Consider the following 24075-nt stretch of genomic DNA (forward strand, 5'->3'; position numbering starts at 1 on the left):
AAAGTTAAGCACACTAGAAGGTGTTCGATTAATCAAATAAAATGCAGATCTCACAGCCTCACCCCATAAATGGGATGGGACATTACCATTTATCAAAAGTGATCTTGTCACCTCTAATATATGTCTATTTTTTCTCTCAGCCACCCCATTTTGTTGTGGTGAATAAGGACATGTAGTTTGATGTAAGATGCCTTTGGAGTTCATGAACTCGATTAATTCAGTCTTAAAATATTCCCCTCCATTGTCTAATCGAATGACCTTAATGTGTGTATTAAATTGAGTAACTATCATATGATGAAAGGAACGAAACACATTACACACATCACTTTTATGTTTAAGCAAATACACCCAAGTTACCCGAGTACAATCATCAACAAAACTAATAAACCATTTTTCCCCATTATATGTAGATTGTGGGGCAGGGCCCCAAACATCTGTGTGGATTAATGAAAAAGGAAAATCTGTTTTTTTATTGCTTAAAGGAAACACAACACGATGACTTTTTGCCATAACACAAGTTTCACAAATAAAATCAGAAATATTGCATTTATGAAATAGTGATGGAAATAATTTTTTTAGATAACCAAAAGAGGGATGTCCCAATCTTTTATGCCATAACCAAAATTCCTTTTTGTTTTTATCGTGTATATGTTCATTCGCAAGACAAGCCAACGTTCCTTTATGGGTTTGTTGTGAGACATTTTCAAGATAATACAATCCTTCTCTCTCTACCACTGCTAATCTTCTCCTTAGAATGGATGTTCTGGAAAAAACAATGGGTTGGATAAAATAAGGCAACACAAGAATGTGATTTGGTTAACTTGCTGACAGAGAGAAGATTACAATTCAATGTAGGAATAAATAAAACATCAGAGATTGATAAGGAGGAAGAGAGGGATAGAGTACCTACCCCTTCAATAGGAGATGAGATCCCATTAGCATTAACAATAGCAGTTTTAGAACAATTAGGGGAAAAATAATAAATTTATGTGGATCACAAGTCATATGATCAGTAGCACTTGAATCAATTATCCAATCACCACCCCTAGTAACAACAGAAAGATTAAGAGCAGAGTTAGATATACCTGACTTGGTCACAAATCCGGCAACAATAGAACTATGACAACTATGACTCTTGGGAATAGCATTTTGCATATAGGTAGCAACGGAAGTCCCAAAATCAAGTTTCTCCAATTGATTTTTATCGGAAGGAGCCATCAGAAATATTCAAATAAAGAAGCACTGCTTCCTATATTGTAGAGTATGTCGGTGTGTTGAGTATTGTGCTCCCTTCCTATGTGGAGAAAAGGCCCAAAACTTGAGAAGCCCATGTCTCATTTAACCTAGTGGAGAGGGGGCTATAAAATAAAGAGAGAGGCAGAACAATACAGTCAGAACATACTGAAAGCCCTAATACAGAAGGAGAGGTAGAGGGAAAATTCTGTTCACGTTTTTCACAGAGCTGTCACAGTAGAATCGGCGTTGCGGATTCGTTCACCGTTGGATCGGACTGAAATTTTTACAGCAGGTTCAGAACTCATTGCTCTTCATTCTGACCGGTCGGATCTTTGATACGAGGTCTGAGTTGGGAGATATTAATTTCGCACTGCAGCAGTGATATTATAGGTTTTCCTTTCTTGTTCTTCTCTATTTTGAAAGCTTTGTTGCTTTGTTATTTGGTTGGGTGTTGGTACTAATTTGTGCTATTGATTGAGACTCTTTTGTACTCTTGTTGATCATAGTGGAGCTATTTCTTTGGTCTGGACGACTCGTGGTTTTTACCCTTGATTTGAGGGGTTTTCCACGTTAAAAATCTTGGTGCCTTTATTTGTACTTTTGGTGATTTATTATTGCTGCTCTTTGATTATTGCTCGTCATAGATTCTTGCAAGTTAGGGGAAATTATATTTGCTGCATTCTCTGGTATATTGTTTGTTGTTGTTTTCCCCATCAGAGTGGCATCAGAGCTCTTGGTTGGGCTATATTTTTACTTGCTTGAATGATGGAGGCAAATGCAAAGATGGTTGCTTTGAATGGTACAAATTATCATTTGTGGAAGGGCAAGATGAAAGATTTATTATTTGTCAAGAAATTGCATCTTCCGGTCTTTACTACACAGAAGCCAGATTCTATGTCTGAAGAAGAATGGGACTTTGAACACCAACAAGTATGTTGTTTTATTCGGCAATATGTTGAAGATAATGTTTATAATCCTATTGCTAATGAGACACATGCCAGAGCTTTGTGGGAAAAGATTGAGTCTTTGTATGCTTCTAAGTCGGGCAATAATAAATTGTATTTGTTAAATTGCTTGATGAATTTGAGGTACAGGGAGAATTCTTCTATTTCTGATCACTTAAATGAGTTTTAAGGGCTCCTAGATCAATTGTCAGGAATGGGCATAAAGTTTGATGACGAAGTTATGGGATTATGGTTGCTTAATACTCTACCAGAGTCTTGGGAGGTATTTCGGGTTTCAATTACGAACTCTGCCTCAAATGGTGTTGTTTCTTTTCAGATGGCAAAAAGCGGTGCTCTTAATGAAGAGATGAGATGGAAGGCACATGGTTCTTCATCTCAGTCTGAGATGCTTGTTACAGAAGCTAGGGGGAGAAGTCAGAAAAAGGAACATAAAGGTGGTAGAAAGAAGAGTAGGAGCAAGTCCAAGTCAAGATACAAGAATTTAGAGTGCCATTTTTGTCATAAAACTGGGCACATTCAGAAATACTGTTTTAAGTGGAAAAAGGAGAACAAAGACAAGAAGGGCAAACAGAGAGAGAATGACCATGATGATGATGATCGTGTCACTACTGCTACAGATGGTGATCTTGTTCTTCTTCGTGACTTTGAGTCCGTTAATCTTGTATCTGATGAGAGCATGTGGATTATTGATAGTGGTGCTACACTGCATGTTACACCTAGGAAGGAGTTCTTCACATCTTACACTTCTTGTGATTTTGGAGTGTTCGAAGATGAGTAATGATGGTGAGTCTAAAGTGATTGGTGTTGGTGATGTTTTCCTGTAAACCAACATGGGAGTGCAGTTGTTGCTTAAAGGAGTCAAACATGCTCCGGATGTCTGTTTTAATTTAATCTCTATGCAGTTGCTTGATGATTGTGGTTATGACAATCACTTTGGTTCTAGTAAATGGAAGCTCACTAAAGGTAACTTGGTTATGGCCAGAGGGGAGAAACAATCTAAATTGTACTAGACCAAAGCTTTGGTTGCTAAAGACAATGTGAATGCTATGTATATGGAGGCATCTTTGTGGCACATGAGGCTTGGTCATATAAGTGAGAAAGGGCTTAACTGCTTAGCTAAAAAGGATGTGCTTATGGGATTGAGAAATGCAGAATTGGAGAAATGTTCTCATTGCATGGCTGGTAAACAAACCAAAGTATCTTTTAAGAAGCATCATCCCTCAAGGAAGTCAGAATTGCTTGAATTGGTGCATTCTGATGTTTGTGGCCCATTAAAGGTAAAGTCATTTAGTGGTGCACTTTACTTTGTTACTTTTATTGATGATTGTTCCAGTAAGCTATGGGTCTATGCTCTTCAGCGGAAAGATCAAGTACTTGAAAAGTTCAAGGAATTTCATGCTATGGTTGAGAGGCAATCAGGCAAGAAGCTGAAATGCATCCGTGGTGATAATGGTGGTGAGTACCGTGGACCTTTTGATGTTTATTGCAGGCTGCATGGTATTAGACACGAGAAGACTCCTCCTAAAACTCCTCAGTTGAATGGTCTAGCGGAGAGGATGAACAGAACCTTGGTTGAAAAGGGTTACATGTATGCTTTTAGAAGCAAAGTTGCCTAAGCACTTTTGGGGAGAGGCATTGCTTGCAACTGTGCATGTTATTAATCTCAGTCCCGCAGTTGCTTTGAATATTGAGGTGCCAGACAAAATTTGGTTTGGTAAGAATGTTAGCTATGATCATTTGCGTGTCTTTGGTTACAGGGCATTTGTTCATGTTCCTAAGGATGAAAGATCCAAGTTAGATAAAAAGACAAGGCAATGTATCTTTATTGGCTATGGTGAGGATGAATTTGGCTACAGGTTTTATGATCCTGTTGAGAAGAAGCTTGTTAGAAGTCGTGATGTATAATTCATGGAAGACTAGACCATTAAAGACATTGATAAGGTGGAGAAGACCACACCCGAGAAAGATAGTAATCTCACTGATAGTAATCCGATGAGGTTGCCCGCTCACAATTTGGAGAATGTTGAAACGGAAGCTCAAGACAATGAGCAACATGGTGATATTGATGATCAACAGTTTGGAAGTGGAGTAGAGGTTCCAATTGATGATGCTTAAGAGGAACATGATGATGATGATCTTGGTGATATACCTGAATCACCTCAAGTCCAACTCAGGAGGTCTAATAGACAAAAATAACCTTCTACAAGGTATTCTTGTGATGAGTACATAACCTTGACTGACGGTGGAGAACCTGAGTGTTTTGAAGAGGCTTTGGATAGTGAAGAGAAGAAATAGTGGCTGGATGCAATGCAAGATGAGATGAAATCTTTGCATGACAATCACACTTACGAATTGGTAAAATTGCCTAAGGGCAAAAGGGCATTGGAAACTAGGTGGATTTTCAAGGTGAAACAAGATTCAAATTCTACACTTCCAAGGTACAAGGCCAGATTAGTGGTGAAAGGTTTCAGACAGAAAAAGGGTGTTGATTTCAATAAGATTTTCTCACCTGTGGTGAAAATGTCATCCATCAGAACTGTGCTAAGTTTAGCTGCTACTCTTGATTTGGAGGTTGAGCAGATGGATGTGAAGACAACTATCCTTCATGGTAATTTGGAGGAAGAGATATACATGAAGCAACCTGATGGGTTTCTTGTTAAAGGCAAGGAAGATTATGTGTGTAGACTAAGGAAGAGTCTATACGGTTTGAAGCAGGCCCCAAGGCAGTGGTATAAGAAGTTTGAGTCTTTTATGTGTGAGCAAGGTTACAAGAAGACTACTTCTGATCATTGTGTCTTTGTTAAAAGTTTTTCTAATGATGACTTTATTATCCTGTTATTATATGTTGATGACATGCTTATTGTTGGGAAAGATATTTCCAAAATTGACAGGTTAAAGAAGACACTTGGCGAGTCTTTTGCCATGAAAGACTTGGGAGCTGCCAAAAGGATTCTTGGCATACATATCTCACATGATAGGAGATAAAAGAAGATTTATCTATCACAAGAGCAATACATTAGGAAGGTGTTGCAGAGATTCCAGATGGAAAATGCTAAAGCTGTGTGTACTCCTCTTGCTACTCATTTTAAACTGAGTGTTAAATAAAGTCCTTCAAATGAAGTTGAGAAGACCAATATGAGTCGAGTTCCTTATGCATCTGCGGTGGGCAGTTTGATGTATGCGATGGTGTGTACAAGACCAGATATTGCACATGCTGTTGGTACAGTTAGTCGATTTTTGTCAAATCCAGGTAGAGAGCATTGGAATGTTGTGAAATGGATTTTGAGGTATCTTCATGGTACAGATAATATGAAGTTTTGTTTTGGAGGTGATAAACCTACTTTGATGGGTTACTCAGACTCAGATATGGCTGGGGACATTGATTCCAGAAAGTCCACTTCGGGCTATTTGATAAAGTTTGTAGGGGGAGCTGTGGCTTGGCAATCAAGACTACAGAGGTGTGTAGCGTTGTCTACTACAGAGGCAGAGTTCATTGCTATTACTGAAGCATGCAAGGAGTTTTTATGGTTGAAGAAATTCTTGCAGGAGCTTGGTTTTAGGCAAGATAACTATTCATTGTTCATTGATAGCCAAAGTGCTATCCATCTTGGTAAGAATCCAACTTTTCATTCTAGATCCAAACATATTGATGTGAGGTATCATTGGATACGTGATGCTTTGGATGCTAAGTTATTGGAGTTGGAAAAGGTTCATACAGACGATAATGGTGCTGATATGATGACTAAAGCATTGCCAAGAGGGAAGTTTGAAGTTTGTTGTGAGATCGCCGGTTTGGCGGTCATCTCCACATAGTTGTGAGGGGGAGATTTGTTGGGTATTGGGCTCCCTTCCTATGTGGAGAAAAGGCCCAAAACTTAAGAAGTCCATGTCTCATTTAACCTAGTGGAGAGGGGGCTATAAAATAAAGAGAGAGGCAGAATAATACAATCAGAACACACTGAAAGCCCTAACACAGAATGAGAGGTAGAGGGAAAATTCTGTTCACGTTTTTCACAGAGATGTCACAGTAGAATCGGCGCTGCGGATTCGTTCACCGTTGGATCGGGCTGAAATTTTTACAGCAGGTTCGGAACTCATTGCTTTTCATTCTGACCGGTCGGATCTTTGATACGAGGTCTGAGTTGGGAGATATTAATTTCTCACTGCAGCAGTGATATTATAGGTTTTCCTCTCTTGTTCTTCTCTATTTTGAAAGCTTTGTTGCTTTGTTATTTGGTTGGGTGTTGGCACTAATTTGTGCTATTGATTGAGACTCTTTTGTACTCTTGTTGATCATAATGGAGCTATTTCTTTGGTCTGGACGACTCGTGGTTTTTACCCTTGATTTGAGGGATTTTCCACGTTAAAAATCTTGGTGCCTTTATTTGTGTTTTTGGTGATTTATTATTGCTGCTCTTTGATTATTGCTCGTCATAGATTCTTGCAAGTTAGGGGAAATTATATCCGCTGCATTCTCTGGTATATTTTTTGTTGTTGTTTTCCCTATCACGATGTTTGGCTCTGATACCATATAGAAAAGATTTAAAGAATAATTATGCTGTATTATTTCAAAGAATAGGGTACCATATATAGACATACAAGAGTGCTATAATTCCTCATCTAGTAAAGGAATGAGTGCACAAATTTGCTCACAAATATAATAATGCCTAAATTATAGCTAATACAATATTTGACATATCTTAACAAGATGGAGGTTGTGGTAGATTCCATGGTGGTGAAGGACGAATTCCAAGAAGGTGGATCTGATTCGAGTGAGAAGGGGTGAGACTAGTTCTGATTCCAAGGAAGGTTAGATCAATCCAATCTAATGATATTGAATCCAAGGTAATGAAATTGGATCGATCCTACTGATGTTGATACTGATGTTGATGTTGGATGTAATTTCATGATGCTTAGATCCTTTTCCAAGTATATATATATATATATATATATATATATATATATATATATATATATATATATATAATATTAAATAATTATAGTTAAAATATATTAATTTTAGAAAAATAATTTTTTAACTAACCAACTTTTGACAAAAGTTAAGTTATCAAATAAAGTAACTTTTTATTTTCTTAAAAATGTTATAAAACAAATTAATAAAATTTAGGATTTTATTTTATAAAAAATGATTGTTTATCAGATAAAATTTTGTCGAGGTATCATTTCCCTTAATTTTAACTATATAAAAAAAATTGTAATTTTACAATTTAATATATTAAAACTTTATTTTTATTTATGAGATTATTTAAGTAATTCAAAAACTTCTATAAACCTTACTTCAAAATCTAATCGTAACTTTAAATCTTTAAAAAAATAAATTACATACTTCACTCCATCAAATCCTTTATTAATATAATATTGGAGCCAACAAAGCCTAAACGAAAAAAATTGAAATCAATCAGAAAAGCAACGCACACAGAGACTTGCGCTGCTGCTCTTCTCTCTACCAACGTGCTGTTCTTCTTCTCTCCAGTGAGCGACGGCGGCTCTTTTCTTTGTCTTCACCGCCGACGAGGAAGGAACTCCTATCCCCAGCCAGCGGCGTCTTCTCTTTTTCTTCACCGGCGTTAAGAGTGATCTCTCGAGAATCGTGAGCAATCTGTAGCTGGTCTTCTTCATCGTCTTGCTCGGCCTCACCCTCTCTTGGTCTGCCTCTGTCAAAAAGGTATGTTTTTTTATTTCTATAATATTCGTTGTTTTCTTTCTTCCTAAGGTTTTGCAAGTCAGATGGCCAATCGCACTTTGTTGAAACTTTCGTGCTTGTTAAGAATCGCGCGTCTCTGGAGTTTTACATTGTGCCTCATCTTGATCGTATTTCAAATGTGTACGACAATCACTTGGCTTCAATTAATTATTGCTTTGTGTTACAGAATTGAATTGTGATTTATCCTTACTTAATTTAAGTTGGTGGTTCTGATATTACCTGTTGGGTTTCGTTATCTCTGTTGATTTATATTGTTGTTGCATTGTTCTATTTAATATTGCATTGTTCCATTATTCATCCCGATTAGGATGTTTATTTATTAATTTATTTTTAGAATGGACGAAGAAGATATTAATGTGCCCTTCTTGTGAAAATGAGATTGAAAAGATGATATTGAAAAACAATATATGAAACTGTTGAAACTAACAAAAAGAGAAAGAATGATGGAACCGATTCTGATTGTTGGAGGTATTTTAATAAGACTGGGGTGGGTAAGAATGGAAAAGAAAAGGCAAAAGTGTAATGGTTGTAACAAAATATTGGTGTGGTGGAAAAAATATGGTATTTTTCATTTGAATCGTGATGTTATGTAATGTGATAGAAGCAAAACTGAAGATATTAGTCAAACGATGTTTAGATATGAATTGCAGATCTCAGATTTTTAGAGTAGATAGTGTCTTGATGCCCGCCTAGTTTGGTCTTGATCCAAGATTTTGTTTGCTCAGAGCATCCAACTCTCGACCATTTTAGAGATATTTTCTTTCCAAAAATGAAACCATCCATAGTGTTAGAATAAATAGTCTTAAAAGAGATTCATTTTCCTAGGAGCATGCTTTAGATCTAGTTCCTAGGAGCATGCTTTAGTCCTAGTTCCTAGGAGCATGCTTTAGTTCTAGTTCCTAGGAGCATCTTCTAGAATTCTCCTCTTTCCTCTCATCCATTGTATCTCATGTACTATACATATTGAAACCTAAGAGGAGAGAACACACACTTTCAAATTCACTCTAAAATCTTCTTCTCTTTAGTTTTAAGTTGGTATCAGAGCCAAGTTAAAGCCTATCCTAGCGAACTTTCTTGGACATTTCTGTTCCACCCGATATCGGGCCGCTAACAGACCACCCACTAATTTCTTGTCCCACGCACGAGATGAATATACCTCGGCGTGAGGGGGTGTGTTGGAAGTTCCACATCGACTAGAGATAAGGCAATTTCATAGTATATAAGTGAGGTGCAAACCTCACCTTACAAGTTGGTTTTGTGGGGTTGAATTAGGCTTAAAGCCCACTTCCAACATGGTATCAAAGCCCATGTCACCTTTGTTGAGCAATCTACCTTCTTCCCTACTGCTACTTGTGATTCAAATTCTATCCAACATGTTCTACCTATTCCCTTCATTGAGTCTCCGACTCCGATAGTCCAAAATACCGTACCCGATCCTATTGAGCCATTGTCACCACCCATTATTACTTATCAACACAGGAACCAAATGGCTAGACCAATACTCCAAGGTGAGTCCTCTTTTGAAGGTCATTCTCCATCATCACCTGGTACCACGACTCTTGATCATGATGATTTGAATTGGCCCATTGATATCCGCAAAGGTACACGATCTACTCGAAATCCTCATCCTATTTACAATTTTCTTAGTTATCACAGGGTATCTCCTTCCTATTTCTCTTTTATTTCTTCTGTCTCTTCCATTACTATTCCTAAAATTGTGAAAGAAGCACTTGATCATCCTGGGTGGCGACAAGCCATGATTTCTGAAATGCAGGCTCTTGAACACAACAAAACATGGGAGTTAGTTCCTCTTCCTTTTGGGAAAAAGACAGTAGGTTGTCGATGGGTCTATGCCATTAAAGTTGGACCCAACGGTGAAATTGATCGACTTAAGGCACGATTGGTGGCCAAAGGATACACTCAAATCTATGGGCTTGATTAGAGTGATACTTTTTCACCAGTAGCCAAAATGACTACCGTCAGACTCTTTCTTGCAATGGCAGCCATTCGTCATTGGCCCCTTCATCAACTAGACATTAAAAATGCTTTTCTGCATGGAGATCTTGAAGAGGAAGTTTACATGGAGCAACCTCCTGGATTTGTTGCTCAGGGGGAGTCTGGTTTGGTTTGTAAGTTACGTCGCTCTCTCTATGGTCTCAAGCAATCTCCACGTGCTTGGTTCGGGAAATTCAGCCACATTGTTCAAAACTTTGGGCTGAAACGCAGTGAGGCAGACCACTCTGTTTTCTATTGCCTTACCTCTCCTGGAAAATGTGTGTACTTAATAGTGTACGTCGATGATATAGTGATCACAGGCAATGATGTTGGTAAAATCTCTCAGTTAAAAGAACACTTATGCCATCATTTTCAAACCAAGGATCTTGGAACTCTAAAATATTTTCAGGGCATAGAAGTAGCCCAATCAAAGGAAGGAGTTGTAATTTCTCAAAGGAAATATGCTCTTGACATCCTTAAAGAGACAGGTATGATCAACTGTAAACCAATGGATTGTCCCATGGATCCAAATCAGAAATTAATGGCAGAATAGGGAGAAGCTTTCTCTGATCCAGAAAGGTACAGAAGACTAGTTGGAAAACTTATTTATCTTACTATTACCAGGCCAGATTTATCCTTTGCAGTTGGTGTTGTGAGTCAATTCATGCAGAATCCGTCTATCGATCATTGGAATGCTGTCATTCGTATTCTAAGGTATCTTAAAAAAGCTCCAGGACAAGGACTACTTTATGAGGATAAAGGGAATACTCAAGTTTTTGGATATTGTGATGTTGATTGGGCTGGTTCTCCTATGGATAGACGTTTTACCATGGGATATTATGTTTTTCTTGGAGCAAATATAGTCTCGTGGAAAAGTAAAAAGCAGAATGTTGTTGCACGATCATCCGCTGAAGCAGAGTATAGAGCAATGACATCCCTAACATGTGAACTTATATGGGTTAAACAATTTCTACAAGAAATAGGTTTTTGCAACATTCAACCAATGAAGATGTATTGTGATAATCAAGCTGCTTTCCACATCGCTTCTAATCCAGTGTTCCATGAAAGGACCAAACATATTGAAATTGATTGTTACTTTATTCGAGAAAAATTGATGACCAAAGAAATTTGCACAGAATTTGTAGGATCAAATGAACAACTTGCAGATGTATTAACAAAATTCTTGAGAGGTCCTAGGATTGAATTTATATGTTCTAAGCTTGGCACATACAATTTGTATGCTCCAGCTTGAGGGGGAGTGTTAGAATAAATAGTCTTAAAAGAGATTCATTTTCCTAGGAACATGCTTTAGATCTAGTTCCTAGGAGCATGCTTTAGTCCTAGTTCCTAGGAGCATGCTTTAGTTCTAGTTCCTAGGAGCATCTTCTAGAATTCTCCTCTTTCCTCTCATCCATTGTATCTCATGTACTATAAATATTGAAACCTAAGAGGAGAGAACACACACTCAAATTCACTCTAAAATCTTCTTCTCTTTAATTTTAAGTCATAGAATGAAACACATGTCTGCAAAGCTATTTAAGGTGTCAGATGATGAAGCATAGGAAGAGGGGTTTGTGGGCATTGACACTGAACCAAAAACGTTTGAACCGTTTGAGTGTACTAGTGCTGCAGTTTTAAACACCAAGTTAGTAAATATATGATAATATTTTCTCTTCCAATTGTTGCAACATAATAACAAATGAAACTATATTTGCATACTAAAAAGAATAAATAACTGAAAGTATATATAATTATATACGAGTAAGGAAGGGCCACCAAGTGATTAGATATTGACATGCCCCAGTACCTGCAAAACAAGAAAATACATTCATCAAATGTTCTCAACAACCAAATAATACCAAGGTTTATAGCGTGCTGTGTGCTGGAAATAAACAAAAAATGTACATCAGATTTAAATGCACATGATTTTTGCAGTTCTAGATGAAGGTGTTGTAAGTTGGACAAGTGAGAGGTGGGAGTGATTATTATAAATCTATAATTGGTTAAATATGATTTAAAATAACAAATTTTCCAAACCAATGAATTCATGTGTTTTGTCCAAAGCATGATGTGATATCATTTTTAATTCACAATTATTAGTATTCAACCAGTTGTTTATGCACATTAAATGAAAAAAATTGTGATAAACAGCAATACTTAGCTCATGCTTTTTGTGATAACAGTTGTTTATGCACATTTAGTGAAACAATAAATCTTTGTGACAATACATAAAGGAGGCTTTGAAGATGCTGCTTCCAAAAAAAAGTTTGACTTTTGCATCACTCAAATGGTTTTAGCTCTTGCACGTTGCGCCCCCAATCCTAAGTCAGAGTCTACAATCAATTCAAAGATGCAATAAAATAAGTTTCTTCTTTTTCTACTCTGTTCAAAATGGAATCGAAAAATCATGAACCGGGATGTGTCTGAATACCATAAAATATGTCTTTACTAAACCATGAAATGTAGGCCAGCCCGCATGCCCACGAGACAAGAAGGATGCGGGACAGACTGCATGCCCACGAGACAAGAAGGATGCGGGACAGACCGACCTGACCTGCATTTTGTGGGTAAAGTGCACAAAATGCAAGGCAGGCCTAAATGGATTGGGTCGGCCTGCATTGCCAACCTTAGTATTTAGGGTTTGCTAGGTAAAGTTCTTTCAATGTAGTATTTTTCGTATTTGATCTTTTTCTCCCTCTCTTCCCGGAAGCACATCCTCTTCTCTCCATAAACCATCCTCTCTTTCCGTGTAAACCATCTTCTCCTTGTGCATTTTTATTTTCATTAGTGTTTCCCTTTCTGTAAGTTGATCTTCTGTTATTGTGGGTTATTTTTCTCTTAAATCATCTTCTAATTCAATTTTTTTAATATTCAACTTCTCATAAACCCTAATATTAATGTGGTTGGCTACGAGTGGTGTAAGTTTAAATTCTGATGCAGTCAAATTAGATTCACTCCTTAATGTGTATGCTTATAATTATCCTTATTATTGATTGTTGACATTGTATAAACTAGGTTATGTTGACATTGTTTCTGTTTTTTGAGAGATGTTTATAATAGTTTGTGTCTTGGATGTTTGTAATAATTAGTGACATGTTTTTTATTATAGTAAGTTGCATATGAACTAAATAGTAATTCTTCAAGTTTTGATAAGTTTATAGTACGAAAATCTGGAAGAGATAAAAAGAAAGTGGGAGTAAAGTAAATGATGATCGATCGTAATTTAAACTTGCACAGCTTGTTTAAAGCAAATCAAATTGATATTTGAAACAATTTTGATAAATGAATTTGAAAATACTGTCAATATGTATTCCCTGTGATATATCCTCTTTTGTGGGTTGTTGTGATTGGAGTTCAAACAAGGGTGATATCTCATTTCATGATATACCAGAGAAAATATGGTTTCTTTTATTCTTTTCGTTTTACAAAAAATAGCCAAATCAATAAAAACAATAGCCAAGTCATTTGGGGCAGTTATTTATTCTATAAAATCCTCTGTTTTTGGCTGAAAAATTATGTGCATTTCTATAAGTAAGATCGTTTAAAGTGGGCTAGTTATATCAACCGTAATTGCAATTCCAAGTCCTAATATTAGGCAAACTAACTTTTAATCAACTCAAGCTAGTTTTATTAGGAAATTTAGTTTTACTTTTTTCATATATAAAATATTAATTAAAATATTATCTTATAAGAGAAACCCAAATCGTTTGAGTCGCGTATCAAACCCAAATCTCTGAACCGCGAAACCACGATTCTTGTATCAGTGACTTCAAGCTTCAAGCCCTGGTTGCTGTTACCAATTTTCTCTCTTCTGGTACTTTTCTTCTCAAAATCATTTTCCTTTAAATTCATCAGTTTCATTTATCAAAACCATTTCGGTTAAGCTTTTTGGTGTATTAAGTAATATCTAGGTTTTAATAATTTGTGTGGGAACTGAGAAGGTTCGCATGAAACACTATTTGTGAACAGTTTATCACACATTGAAGCTCTTTGTGAAAGATTTCTTTTTGTGTTTTTTGACTCTGCTTTTGTGGTTTTAGAGTGAATCGTGAAATGGGTTGGAAAGCAGCTGAAAAACTCATTAGGCACTGGAAAGTTCTCAGAGGGGATAATGTAAGCCAAGCCAAATTCTCCACCATATATATATATATATTGTTGCTTGTTCTTTCCCACTTCCACTTTTTTTATTTTGAAATGATAACAATTATTATTTTACAGTCATTCATTTATTCATTTGTAACAGGTAATGATAATAAGAGGCAAAGATAAGGGTGAGACTGGGACTATTAAGCGTGTTATTCGCTCTCAGAATCGTGTCATTGTTGAGGGTAAAAATCTGGTGAGGGATTAACACAACTCTCACCATAACAATTTGGTTATTCCTTGTCGAATTTTCGATTAAGTGTTGCATTTTCAATTCCATTACCGATGTTTCTAATATTAAATACTTTGTTAATTGTCTAATTGAGATTTGGACATGTTATTGTGTAAATTTGCCTGACTGGTTTCTATTTCCAATGCCGATTGACTTTCTCTTTGCAGGTGAAGAAGCATATTAAGCAAGGGCAAGGTCATGAAGGGGGAATCTTTGCAGTCGAAGCCCCACTCCATGCCTCCAACGTGCAAGTTGTTGACCCAGTGACAGGGTATGCACATTTGTTAAAGAGCATGCTTGTGATTGCATCTTCTGGGTTTGAGGATAACATATACTGAATTAACAAAGTTTTACTTTTTCAGGAAGCCTTGCAAGGTTGGAGTTAAATATCTTGAAGATGGTACTAAAGTCAGAGTATCCAGAGGAATAGGAGCATCTGGGTCTATAATCCCTCGTCCTGAGATCTTAAAGATACGAACTACCCCAAGACCTACTGTCCGTAAGTATCCCAAAGGCTAATACATGTTTCTTGTCTGAATTATTATTAAAAATGGCAAGAACTAAGAGAGAATTGGCTGAAAGTGAGAAATTGGCTATGCAGAATGTGTGTCAACATGCTAATGAAATGGCTTATGCAGAAAGAGAGAGACAATAATTACTAAACAAGATTATAACAGTTTTTATGTGGAAGCATACCATAATCTCTAAAAATAGTCCAATCCTCCAAACACATAGTTACTTATTAAATTAAGAAACCTTTGGTGATAGTAGCTGACATTTCTCTTTCAATTATCTTGATGTACCTCTGCCCTTTTTCGCTACGATTCTGTTAGGCTGCTAGCACATGTGATTATCCATAAGCTTTTTATTATACTTGGCCTTGAAGGGGAGCTTCCTTGCACATTACAGACATTCTTTAAACTGGTCCTTTTTTAGTTGAAATCCGTAATTATGTTAGCAGTAGATGAGAGTAGAAGTGTCTTAGAGAAAAATGGTTGAGAGTGTGGGCTCTCAGAAGATCTATTTTTATATCTCTTAACCAAAATATAAATAGGCTGACTGAAAACCTACACCTAGGACCCTGTATGATTTACAACCACAGCCAAAGCAGCTTTTACAAAATAACCGAGAAGACAATAGAAAGCATTTTTTTTCTAACAGTGTTAATACTCTTTTAGTCGCATGAGAGTAACAAAAATCCCAAATCCCCCCTCTAATGTAGTAGAGTGGCAACCTAGGTGTCTATCCAATGCAACTCCAATCTTAGTAACTATATTGTGTTATGTTAATCATGAGAAGTGAAACTAATGATGGGGGAAATATAAAATATGCAAACTATTCTTAAATGATGAATGAAACTAATGCAAAAAGTCCAAAATGATGCAAAAAGTGTATGCTGTAAACATGACAGTGTTTGTGTGCCAAAATGAATGTGAAAATGGTGGATTCAATGGTCAAATGATGTTGGAATGGTGTAACATAGATGGTTTATATGCAAGACAGCAAGAATTTATGAATGCAATGTGGTCTGAGACCTAGTTCTACCTATAACAGTGTAAAAATGCAGAATCTAAAACTGTTTGTGAAAAGCCCTAAAAGAAACCCTAGTGTTCACCAAGTGTTTGATGAAATGCCTAAACGAAGTAAAAATGTAGAATGTACAAAACTGAAGTATGGAGCATGTTTCAATGGATATATGTGTGCATGATATGTGTTTAAAATTGCCAAAATGCCTAGAATTCTCAAATTCACTAATCAAACCAAGATTTGACAGCAAAATGACTAAACCAGTTTTCACAGCAAATGGTTTTTATGCAGATATGGGTTTGAATAAAATGTAATGCATGAATGTGTTATTTTATCATCTAAGCATGTTTGATATGATGCTAATTGACTTCTAAAACAGTGAATTGATCAGAAGAATCAATGAAAAGATGAAATGCCTAATTCTACCCAAGCTTATGAAATCTAACTTTTAAACATGGTTGAAAATCTGTAAAATGCATGTAGAGCTGTAATTCTCAATACGAACATGATTCAAAACACTAAACAAACATGTTATGATGCTCAGATCGCCATCGGAATCACAAAATCACAAAATCAATGGTAAAACCAAAGGCGTTAAAAGTAACTATATTACCTAACTTTCAAGAAACTGGAGATTTTAATTTCTAAACCTAAAACTAATGATTGAAACACATCAAAGATCATGAAAACAGATTAAAGACATCAAGAATCAGTAAAACCAGAGATCAAAAACAGAAATCATGTATTGAGTTATGAAAACAGAAAAATGGGTTTTGAGACAAAACCAAGAACTTGAATCTTGATCAATTTGGGTTTCAACCTTTGACATCAATCAATTCATTGGGAATTATTGGATTGAATTAGTGACATTGAACTACTTAGAAGTTGATCCTGAATCCAGAAATCAATTCTAGAAAAATAAAATAAAGGCTGGAATCAATTAATCAAGCTTCACGAACAGATTTTGACAGCTAAACTGACAAATGGGTTTGGATAACATTGTCATGAAACTTCAGACTTGCAAGAACTCATGAATGAAAGCTATAAATTGCAAGAAACATAAATGACAACTAAAAGTAGATTCAAAAGCAGTAAATCAATGAAAAACAGTAAAGAGAAAGATAAAATGCTGCATTGAATTGAGAGTTGAATACAAGAGAAAGGAGTCAAGATCACAATTACTATGGGATAGTTGGAAAAACTCTGCTCACATTGTAGTCTGGTTCTCCAACTTCCTTCCTGCAAAAGCTCTCCAAAACTTCAGAAATCTAAAATTAAGGAACTGCACTATGCTTGTACGTAAAAACTTAAGAGCTGGTATATGGTGTTGTTGTTTTTCTTCTATCTACTCTAATCTATTTAAAGAAAAAGAATACAAAGAATGAAGAACTAAAAATTCTTTTTGTATACAATGTATATCCTAACCGACTAAGCTTCTCTTTGACCAATCTTTTTTACTTCCTAACTTCTTGATGCCAATTCCATGAGTCTGTCCAAGTCAGCTTGATGCTTTGTCCATGCTTGCTGCCGCCTAGAATTTGTGATGTTGACACTTAAACTTTGGTTTGGCAGCTTCTATTCATTGCTCGGCCAGCTTTCTAGGCTTCATTAGTCTTCAAATCTCATCTTAGATCCACTGAAAAATACAAATTTAGCTCAAGTTAGTCAAGTCAAGAAGGTTAAATAAAAATGAAGCAAAGTTACAACTACACTAAGCTAATTCTAAAGACTCAACTTACTAAACCAAAATTTACTCTAAAAATACCCTATTTAATACATTTTCACTAAAACTAGGATTTTTACTAAAAAGAATGAAAATGATCTAAAAACAGAAAATAAAAACAAGAAAACACCCAAAAGAAGTGCTCTAAACTACTAAAAAAAACAGTCGTAAGCACTAGAAAGAAAGCCTTTGGGAAAGGGTGTTGGATGGAGTTAATCATAAAGATTCGGGATTCATTAAGTGCCTTCCATTTCCTTAAAATCATGTTTCTATTTTGTGTACTTTTGTTAGTTGATCCCCGCTCCTTCATATTGACCCACTAACATGGTTTTATATGCAGAAGGGTAAGTAAACGCACATATGTATGGTATAAGACTGTAATTTATTGACAGAGTAATGTGGATTGATGAATTAATTCTTCTGTTATATTTGAGTAAGAAGCTAGGTTTAACGTAGTATAGTAAGTGGCATGAACTCATTCTCCTGTTCATCCTCCATAACCATATTATTAACGTAGTGTTGTTAGAAACTACTTATTCCAGTTGTAAAAAATTTGCAAAATTTGTATGGACATATGAAATTAGAATTCAGTGTGAAACCTATGCCTTTTCAATTCTCAGTCATTTCAAACATACGTTATAACACATTTTTCTTAAATCCAAAATATTATCCTTTGTTATTTATTTTTGGCAGTTGGTCCCAAAGATACTCCGATGGATCTTGTGCTAGAGAAGACTTACGATGCTAAAACAGGAAGGGGAATGCCTGAGCTTTAAGGATATTATGTACCTTATTCAAATGAGTGAGTTGCTATCACGATGAACAAGATATGGAAAGAGTTTGTCACATGTTTTGTTTACCGTGATTTTGTGGAATTGCTTTCAAATTTTAATGGTTTAGCCTGTGATTTACTGATAGCTAAAAACAATTAATAATTATTTTTATCCTTTTCTATGCAATGGATGTTAGCTCTTCTAAGGATAGTCACATAACTTTCACTCCACAATTGTTAGAGTGAGTGAAACAGAGAATCCCTTTGATAGTTATGGTTATAGTGGGTGAAATTAATTGATTTCATCCATTATTCTTTGATTTGATCTCCTCCCAAAGGCCTCACATTCTATAAGGTGGAACTCATTCACCCAGTTTCTTCGAACCCTATTGTACAAAATCAGGTTGCATGAAAATGGTAAAAAAATTCTGAGGATTGCTAATTTTGTAGACTAACTTATTGGTCAACTTGTTTGGTTTCATGACCTTATTTTTACCTTTTGTTGTAAATACCATTGATTTTTCTGGAGTTAATATATTATATTTGAGAAAACCTTCAATTTGATATTCCAAAGTGACACATGTCACCACATCAGTTCTTTATAAACTGTGGCCACCAAATCAGATTAGACCGACAAAATTTAAATCATTATAGTTGTCCTCCAAAGATTGTCACTAAATTATTCCATGAAGGATTCAATTGGTCAAATTAGTCCCATAGATACTATATTACCACATTGGTCTTTATATAGGATGACAATGGTGACTAAAAGAATCACTAAAACTGTGTTGAGATAAAGCATTTGAAGAGAACAATGTAATTTCACTGTTGGCTGGAATTTCATTGCTTCAATTGAATTACTCTGCATTTCAAAATCTGACACTATAACACACTTAATACAAAAATGTAAGGGACTAATTTGATGACAAAATTTTTGGAAGATCAATATCGTAATTTATGTAACGAACGGATACAACCATTGCTGAGAAGGAAGCATGCATCTAAACAAACACATGCCATTAATGTGGGGTAAGGTCCAAAGATTCAAAAACGCGAGAAGAAAAATGATAGATCCACAAAGACACAATACTGACGTAATTTGATGAAATATACATGCCATCGTATATGTTTGGCTACAGCTATAGCAGTAGGAAAAAAGATAAATTTCAGTTTATATATTGAATTGCATAATCTTAAATATTATAATTTATGGGGTGCAGGAAGAAATTTATCGAGCTTGAAACAAGAATGATAAACTTAAAAGTCTTGGCTTACTTACGGTAAGCTGGAGAGAGTTTCATTACAGACTAAGATTTTTAAGATACTTTCGATTTTAGAATGGAAGTTAGCTTCAGAAATTAGTATTAATTTAATTTAATGTAGGTGGATTTGCTTTTGATTGAATAATAAAGTCTAAATGACACACAGTTTTATTACACTGAATCTCATTTAACTTTTGACGAAACAATCTAATCTCTCTTAATTTGACGCTGAAAAATAAAGTCCCTGAACCATATGAAGACATTGGAAATATTCAGACAAATAAACGAGGTTTGAATAAAAGGTTGTAATTGATGATTCTATTGTACAATAATATTGTAGACATTGCATAAAAGGTTGTATTTTCTTTAGGATAAAAAAAAAATACAGTCCAAATTATATATTCCGGAAGTAAAATTTACATTTGAGATTAGACAATTTAGAATGCAAGAATTCATGAGGGTGCAGGAAGAAAATATTGGAGGTGCAGAAAGAAAGTGCGTTTGAGTGTTATGGAGCATATATTATTCATGATGTGAGTGATATTAATTTGGTGGTGGAAGAAGAGAGAGAGAGTAGCCCAGAAAAATGGCTGGTGAAGAAGGAGAAAGAGGAAAGGCAGTGATAGTGGGAGGAAGCATAGCAGGTATATCATGTGCACATGCTCTTACCTTAGCTGGTTGGAATGTCCTTGTGCTTGAGAAAACACCTTTACGTCCAACCGGAAGCCCCACTCACTGGTTCTGGTCTTGGACTCAACTCTTTCTCCAAACAAATCATTCAATCATGGCTTCCACACTCACAACAACAACTCCTACACAACACCACTCTGCCTCTAACCATTGTTCAGGTCTTTCATCACTTCTATTAGTCCTTTGTCAAATTTTCAACTTATATTTCATAAATTTTGACATAAAATTGAAATTTTTCTATATCTCAAACTTTGAAATATTATGATTTTCAAACTTTAAAAATGAATAATCGACGAGATAAACACGTTTTATATTAATATCTGAGTTATTTATATCATTTGATACAATTCCGTTTCAATATCAACTTGAAAACAAAAATATATCAACTAAATTTAACCTAATTGAAATTATCTCTATTCATTTTTTAAGTTTAGGAATCAAAGAAAAATTTTAATTTTGTTGTCCGATTTCAGGATTAAAAAAGTATTTAACCCTATTTTTTATTTTATTTTATATGCAGAATAGAAAAAGATACCGTTATGATTTTCTTTTTTGCCTGAGTAGAACTGTGTAACTGATAGTGAGAGGAAGGTTCACAATACATTGACAAGGGATGAGAGTTTGAATTTCAGAGCAGCGCATTGGGCAGACCTTCATGGCCTTCTGTACAATGCTCTGCCATCAAATATATTGTTGTGGGGTCATCTTTTTCTCTCTTTCCATCTTCTATATGATAAGGGTTCTGTCATAGTAAAGGCCAAGGTTCTATAAACTAGTGAGGTTGTAGAGATACAAGGGGATTTGTTTGTTGCAGCAAATGGTTGTCTCTCTTCCATCCGTCAGAAATATCTCCCTGACTTTAAACCGAGGTTTGTATTTCAACCCAGTGGGATAAGACTTTTGCCTGTCATTTGTATTTCAAAATTCTTATCCCTCAATATGGAAATGTAAACGATATTTGTACAATAAATTTAATGCACAAATTTACAACTTATGAAAAAAAGAAGACCCAAAAACACTGAATCTTAAGGTTTTATGTTAGAGGCAGTCTCAGGTTTATTATATGAGCAACTCAGACAACAGATGTGGTCAATTGTTCCAGTCCCAGTAAGAAAAAAATCTAACACAAGTAAAAGAAGAAAAAGAGAAAGAAGAATGAGATATAATAAATTGTACGAGGGAGAGAGATGGACATAATTGTGTATGAATAATTGCTGTACGAGTTGTAATATGAATAACACATCTAATCTGGAAAAGGTCCATTAATAAGATCTTTTATCTTTTAAAGATATTCAGGCTATGTTAGGATTACATAGGAGATTTTATTGGGAAGAACAAACACCAATGAGACTGAGTCTAACCATACATTGGTACACTCCCCCTCCAGTAGAAGCATTCCCAACCACGAGCCAATGAGACTTGAGTCCAACCACATAAGGCATTGACACCACTCTCAACCCAAAACCTTAAGGCAATGGATTTATGGGTCTTTATCCTTATATAGTGCTCTACTTTCTCATTTATAGCCAATGTGGGATTTAGACTCACACTTGGATTCCTGACAATCTTTCTCTCAAGGATGAGTCCTTCGAAGCATTCCTGGTGTACATAATCTAGCTGATATGTTGACCAAGACTGTCACAACAACTAAGTTGAGGTTTTGCATTGCCTCAACTGGCCTTCAAGAAAATTGATGATGAAGACACTACACTAGGTGGTAATGTAAATCAAACCCCAAGTGGGAAAATTGTTAGTATTATGGTGCTTGATTTAGTATCACATCACTTAGAATTGTGAGATGTGGTTCTCTATTTTACTATATAAGAGACCCTATGTAAAGCTTGAGATACACTAGAAATAAAAATACTTCCTAGTGTAGTCATGAACGTAGACATACACATTGTACGCCGAACCATGTTAAATTTTCCGTGTCTATTTTTTTCTCCTTTATTTTTTCTTTATTGTGCATGGAGAGGGGTTCTTGATTTTTCAAAAATTGAGAATTCAGAAAAAATGGCTGGTATCAGAAAGGCATACCCTGATTTAGGAAAATGTTGTACTTTGACTTGGCCTCAGGTTCACACACTATCCTGTATGAGCTGCATAGAAAAACACTCAATTGGGTTTGGCATGTGAATCAGCCTGAGCCTGAAGTGAAGGTAAATTTGTTGCTCATCCTTTTACTTACAATATTAAAAACCTGATTGCTAATAATCCTGAAATGATTTTTCTGTCATTCTTCATGCTTCCATTGGTTGGCACTTTTTCATGGGACATCTGTGACAATGAAGGTAAATAGTGAGATGATCTAGAAGATGCATGAAGAAGCAGAAAAGGTTTTGATTCCTGAAATGGTAAAGGTGATAAAAGAAACAAGGGAACCTTTCTTGAATTTCATATATGATAGTGATCCCTTGGAGAAGATGTTTTGGGAGAGAGTGGTATTGGTAGGTGATGCAGCTCACCCCACCACTCCTCACTGTGTTAGAAGCACAAACATGTCCATATTAGATGCAACTGTGTTAGGAAAATGCATGGAGGAATGGGGACCACAAAACCTTCAATCAGCTTTGGAAGAGTATGAGTTGATTAGGCTACCAATGACCTCCAAAGCAAGTTCTCCGTGCTAAAATAATTTTTAATATATTTATATATCAAATTATTCCACCTAACTATTCAAATTATTATTTTTTTTACATGTGTATAAAATTTCAAGTATAAAAAATTATAAATCAAAAAATATAAGAAATAAAATAGCATGAGTATTTAGGAAGTAATTAAACTTGTTTTTAAATGATAAAAATTATTTTAACATGACTATAAAAGTTATAATTAAACTTAATTATTAATTTGGTTTCAAATTAGAGAGGACAAAATTGAATCATTTTAAAAATTTAGGAGACTAAGTTGAATCAAAATTTCAAATAAAGGGACTAAATTGAAAATAACCAATATTAGCTTCACACGTGGTACAATGACATGCCACATGGTAGTATATATTTTTTAAAATAAAAGATAAAAAAATTCTCAAATTAACATGTGTCACAACCATAAAGTGACATGTGGCAGTTTAATTTTTAAAAAATTAAAAAAATTAAAAAATTAAAAACAAAATTAAAAATAAAATTGAAAATTCCACAAAATGACATGTACAAAGACGGTATAACGTCAACTTAACTTAATGCAGGGACCAAATCAAACATTTTTAAAGAATTAGAAAACCAAATTGAACCAACAAATAATAAGGGAACCAACTTGAATCAAACCAACAAACTAGGAGACCGAAACATTAATTAAGCCTTTAAATAATAATATATACAAAAAAATTATTTTACTTAATATTAAAATTTACGTTAATTAATTTTACTTATTATTTTGATATTAAATTTTAATTATTTATTTATAAAATACGATTAAGAATAAAAGTAATCACACCGAAAAAGTTAAGATGTTAATTGTATAACTAATATTTAAACATAATTGATTGTGTTGTAAATATTTTAGTATATGTACTAAATAGTGAATTATTCACGTGATTATAGTTGTGTTAGTTTCAACATAGCTTATATACACACAACCCATTAGCATATCAAAATGACAAGTAATTCATTTATCATTTTTATAATCAATGACATTAATGATTTTTCTATTTTGAAGTTGTTTTAAATTCAAACAAGATTGGGAAAAATAAAAAACAAGGCCTATACTAGTTATTTTGAAGATGCTTGAGATGAGATGGATTGGTGCTCATAGAGATTTACATGTTAAACTTATGGAAGTCATTTTGAAGATTTGACATTTATTT

General features: G+C 35.0%; 1 protein-coding gene, 1 long non-coding RNA gene and 1 pseudogene across 4 annotated transcripts; 2 read left to right on the forward strand and 1 right to left on the reverse strand.

Moving 5' to 3' along the window:
* The first annotated feature begins 7590 nt into the window (after nucleotides 1-7590).
* Nucleotides 7591-18647, forward strand: LOC114188970 (50S ribosomal protein L24-like). 2 transcript variants are annotated; one of them, XM_028077658.1, is made up of 7 exons: nucleotides 7592-7887; nucleotides 13686-13735; nucleotides 13962-14034; nucleotides 14165-14260; nucleotides 14464-14567; nucleotides 14659-14795; nucleotides 18240-18647. In XM_028077658.1, the coding sequence occupies exons 3-7, from the start codon at nucleotides 13975-13977 to the stop codon at nucleotides 18320-18322; spliced, it is 480 nt and encodes a 159-aa protein (XP_027933459.1). In that variant the 5' UTR covers nucleotides 7592-7887; nucleotides 13686-13735; nucleotides 13962-13974; the 3' UTR covers nucleotides 18323-18647. The 2 variants fall into 2 exon arrangements, with proteins under 2 accessions (XP_027933458.1, XP_027933459.1); XM_028077657.1 differs by lacking the exon at nucleotides 13686-13735 and having other exon boundaries at nucleotides 7591-7887.
* A 1288-nt stretch (nucleotides 18648-19935) lies between these two features.
* LOC114187586 lies at nucleotides 19936-22937 on the forward strand (annotated as a pseudogene).
* LOC114187587 lies at nucleotides 20819-22622 on the reverse strand. 2 transcript variants are annotated; one of them, XR_003605285.1, is made up of 3 exons: nucleotides 22459-22622; nucleotides 22308-22369; nucleotides 20819-21174 (listed from the first exon to the last, which is right to left on the reverse strand). It is a non-coding gene; the product is annotated as an uncharacterized LOC114187587 (long non-coding RNA). The 2 variants fall into 2 exon arrangements; XR_003605284.1 differs by having other exon boundaries at nucleotides 20819-22369.
* Nucleotides 22938-24075: the final 1138 nt, after the last annotated feature.

The sequence above is a fragment of the Vigna unguiculata genome, chromosome 6, assembly GCF_004118075.2.
Source record: "Vigna unguiculata cultivar IT97K-499-35 chromosome 6, ASM411807v1, whole genome shotgun sequence".
NCBI lineage: Eukaryota > Viridiplantae > Streptophyta > Magnoliopsida > Fabales > Fabaceae > Vigna > Vigna unguiculata.

Excerpts from the sequence above, each read along its gene's own strand:
- LOC114188970 (XM_028077657.1), top strand. The coding sequence starts at position 13,975 with ATGGGTTGGAAAGCAGCTGAAAAACTCATTAGGCACTGGAAAGTTCTC. Across the intron at positions 14,035-14,164 it reads AAGTTCTCAGAGGGGATAAT|GTAATGATAATAAGAGGCAA; the intron begins GTAAGCCAAGCC and ends CATTTGTAACAG. Across the intron at positions 14,261-14,463 it reads TTGTTGAGGGTAAAAATCTG|GTGAAGAAGCATATTAAGCA; the intron begins GTGAGGGATTAA and ends TTCTCTTTGCAG.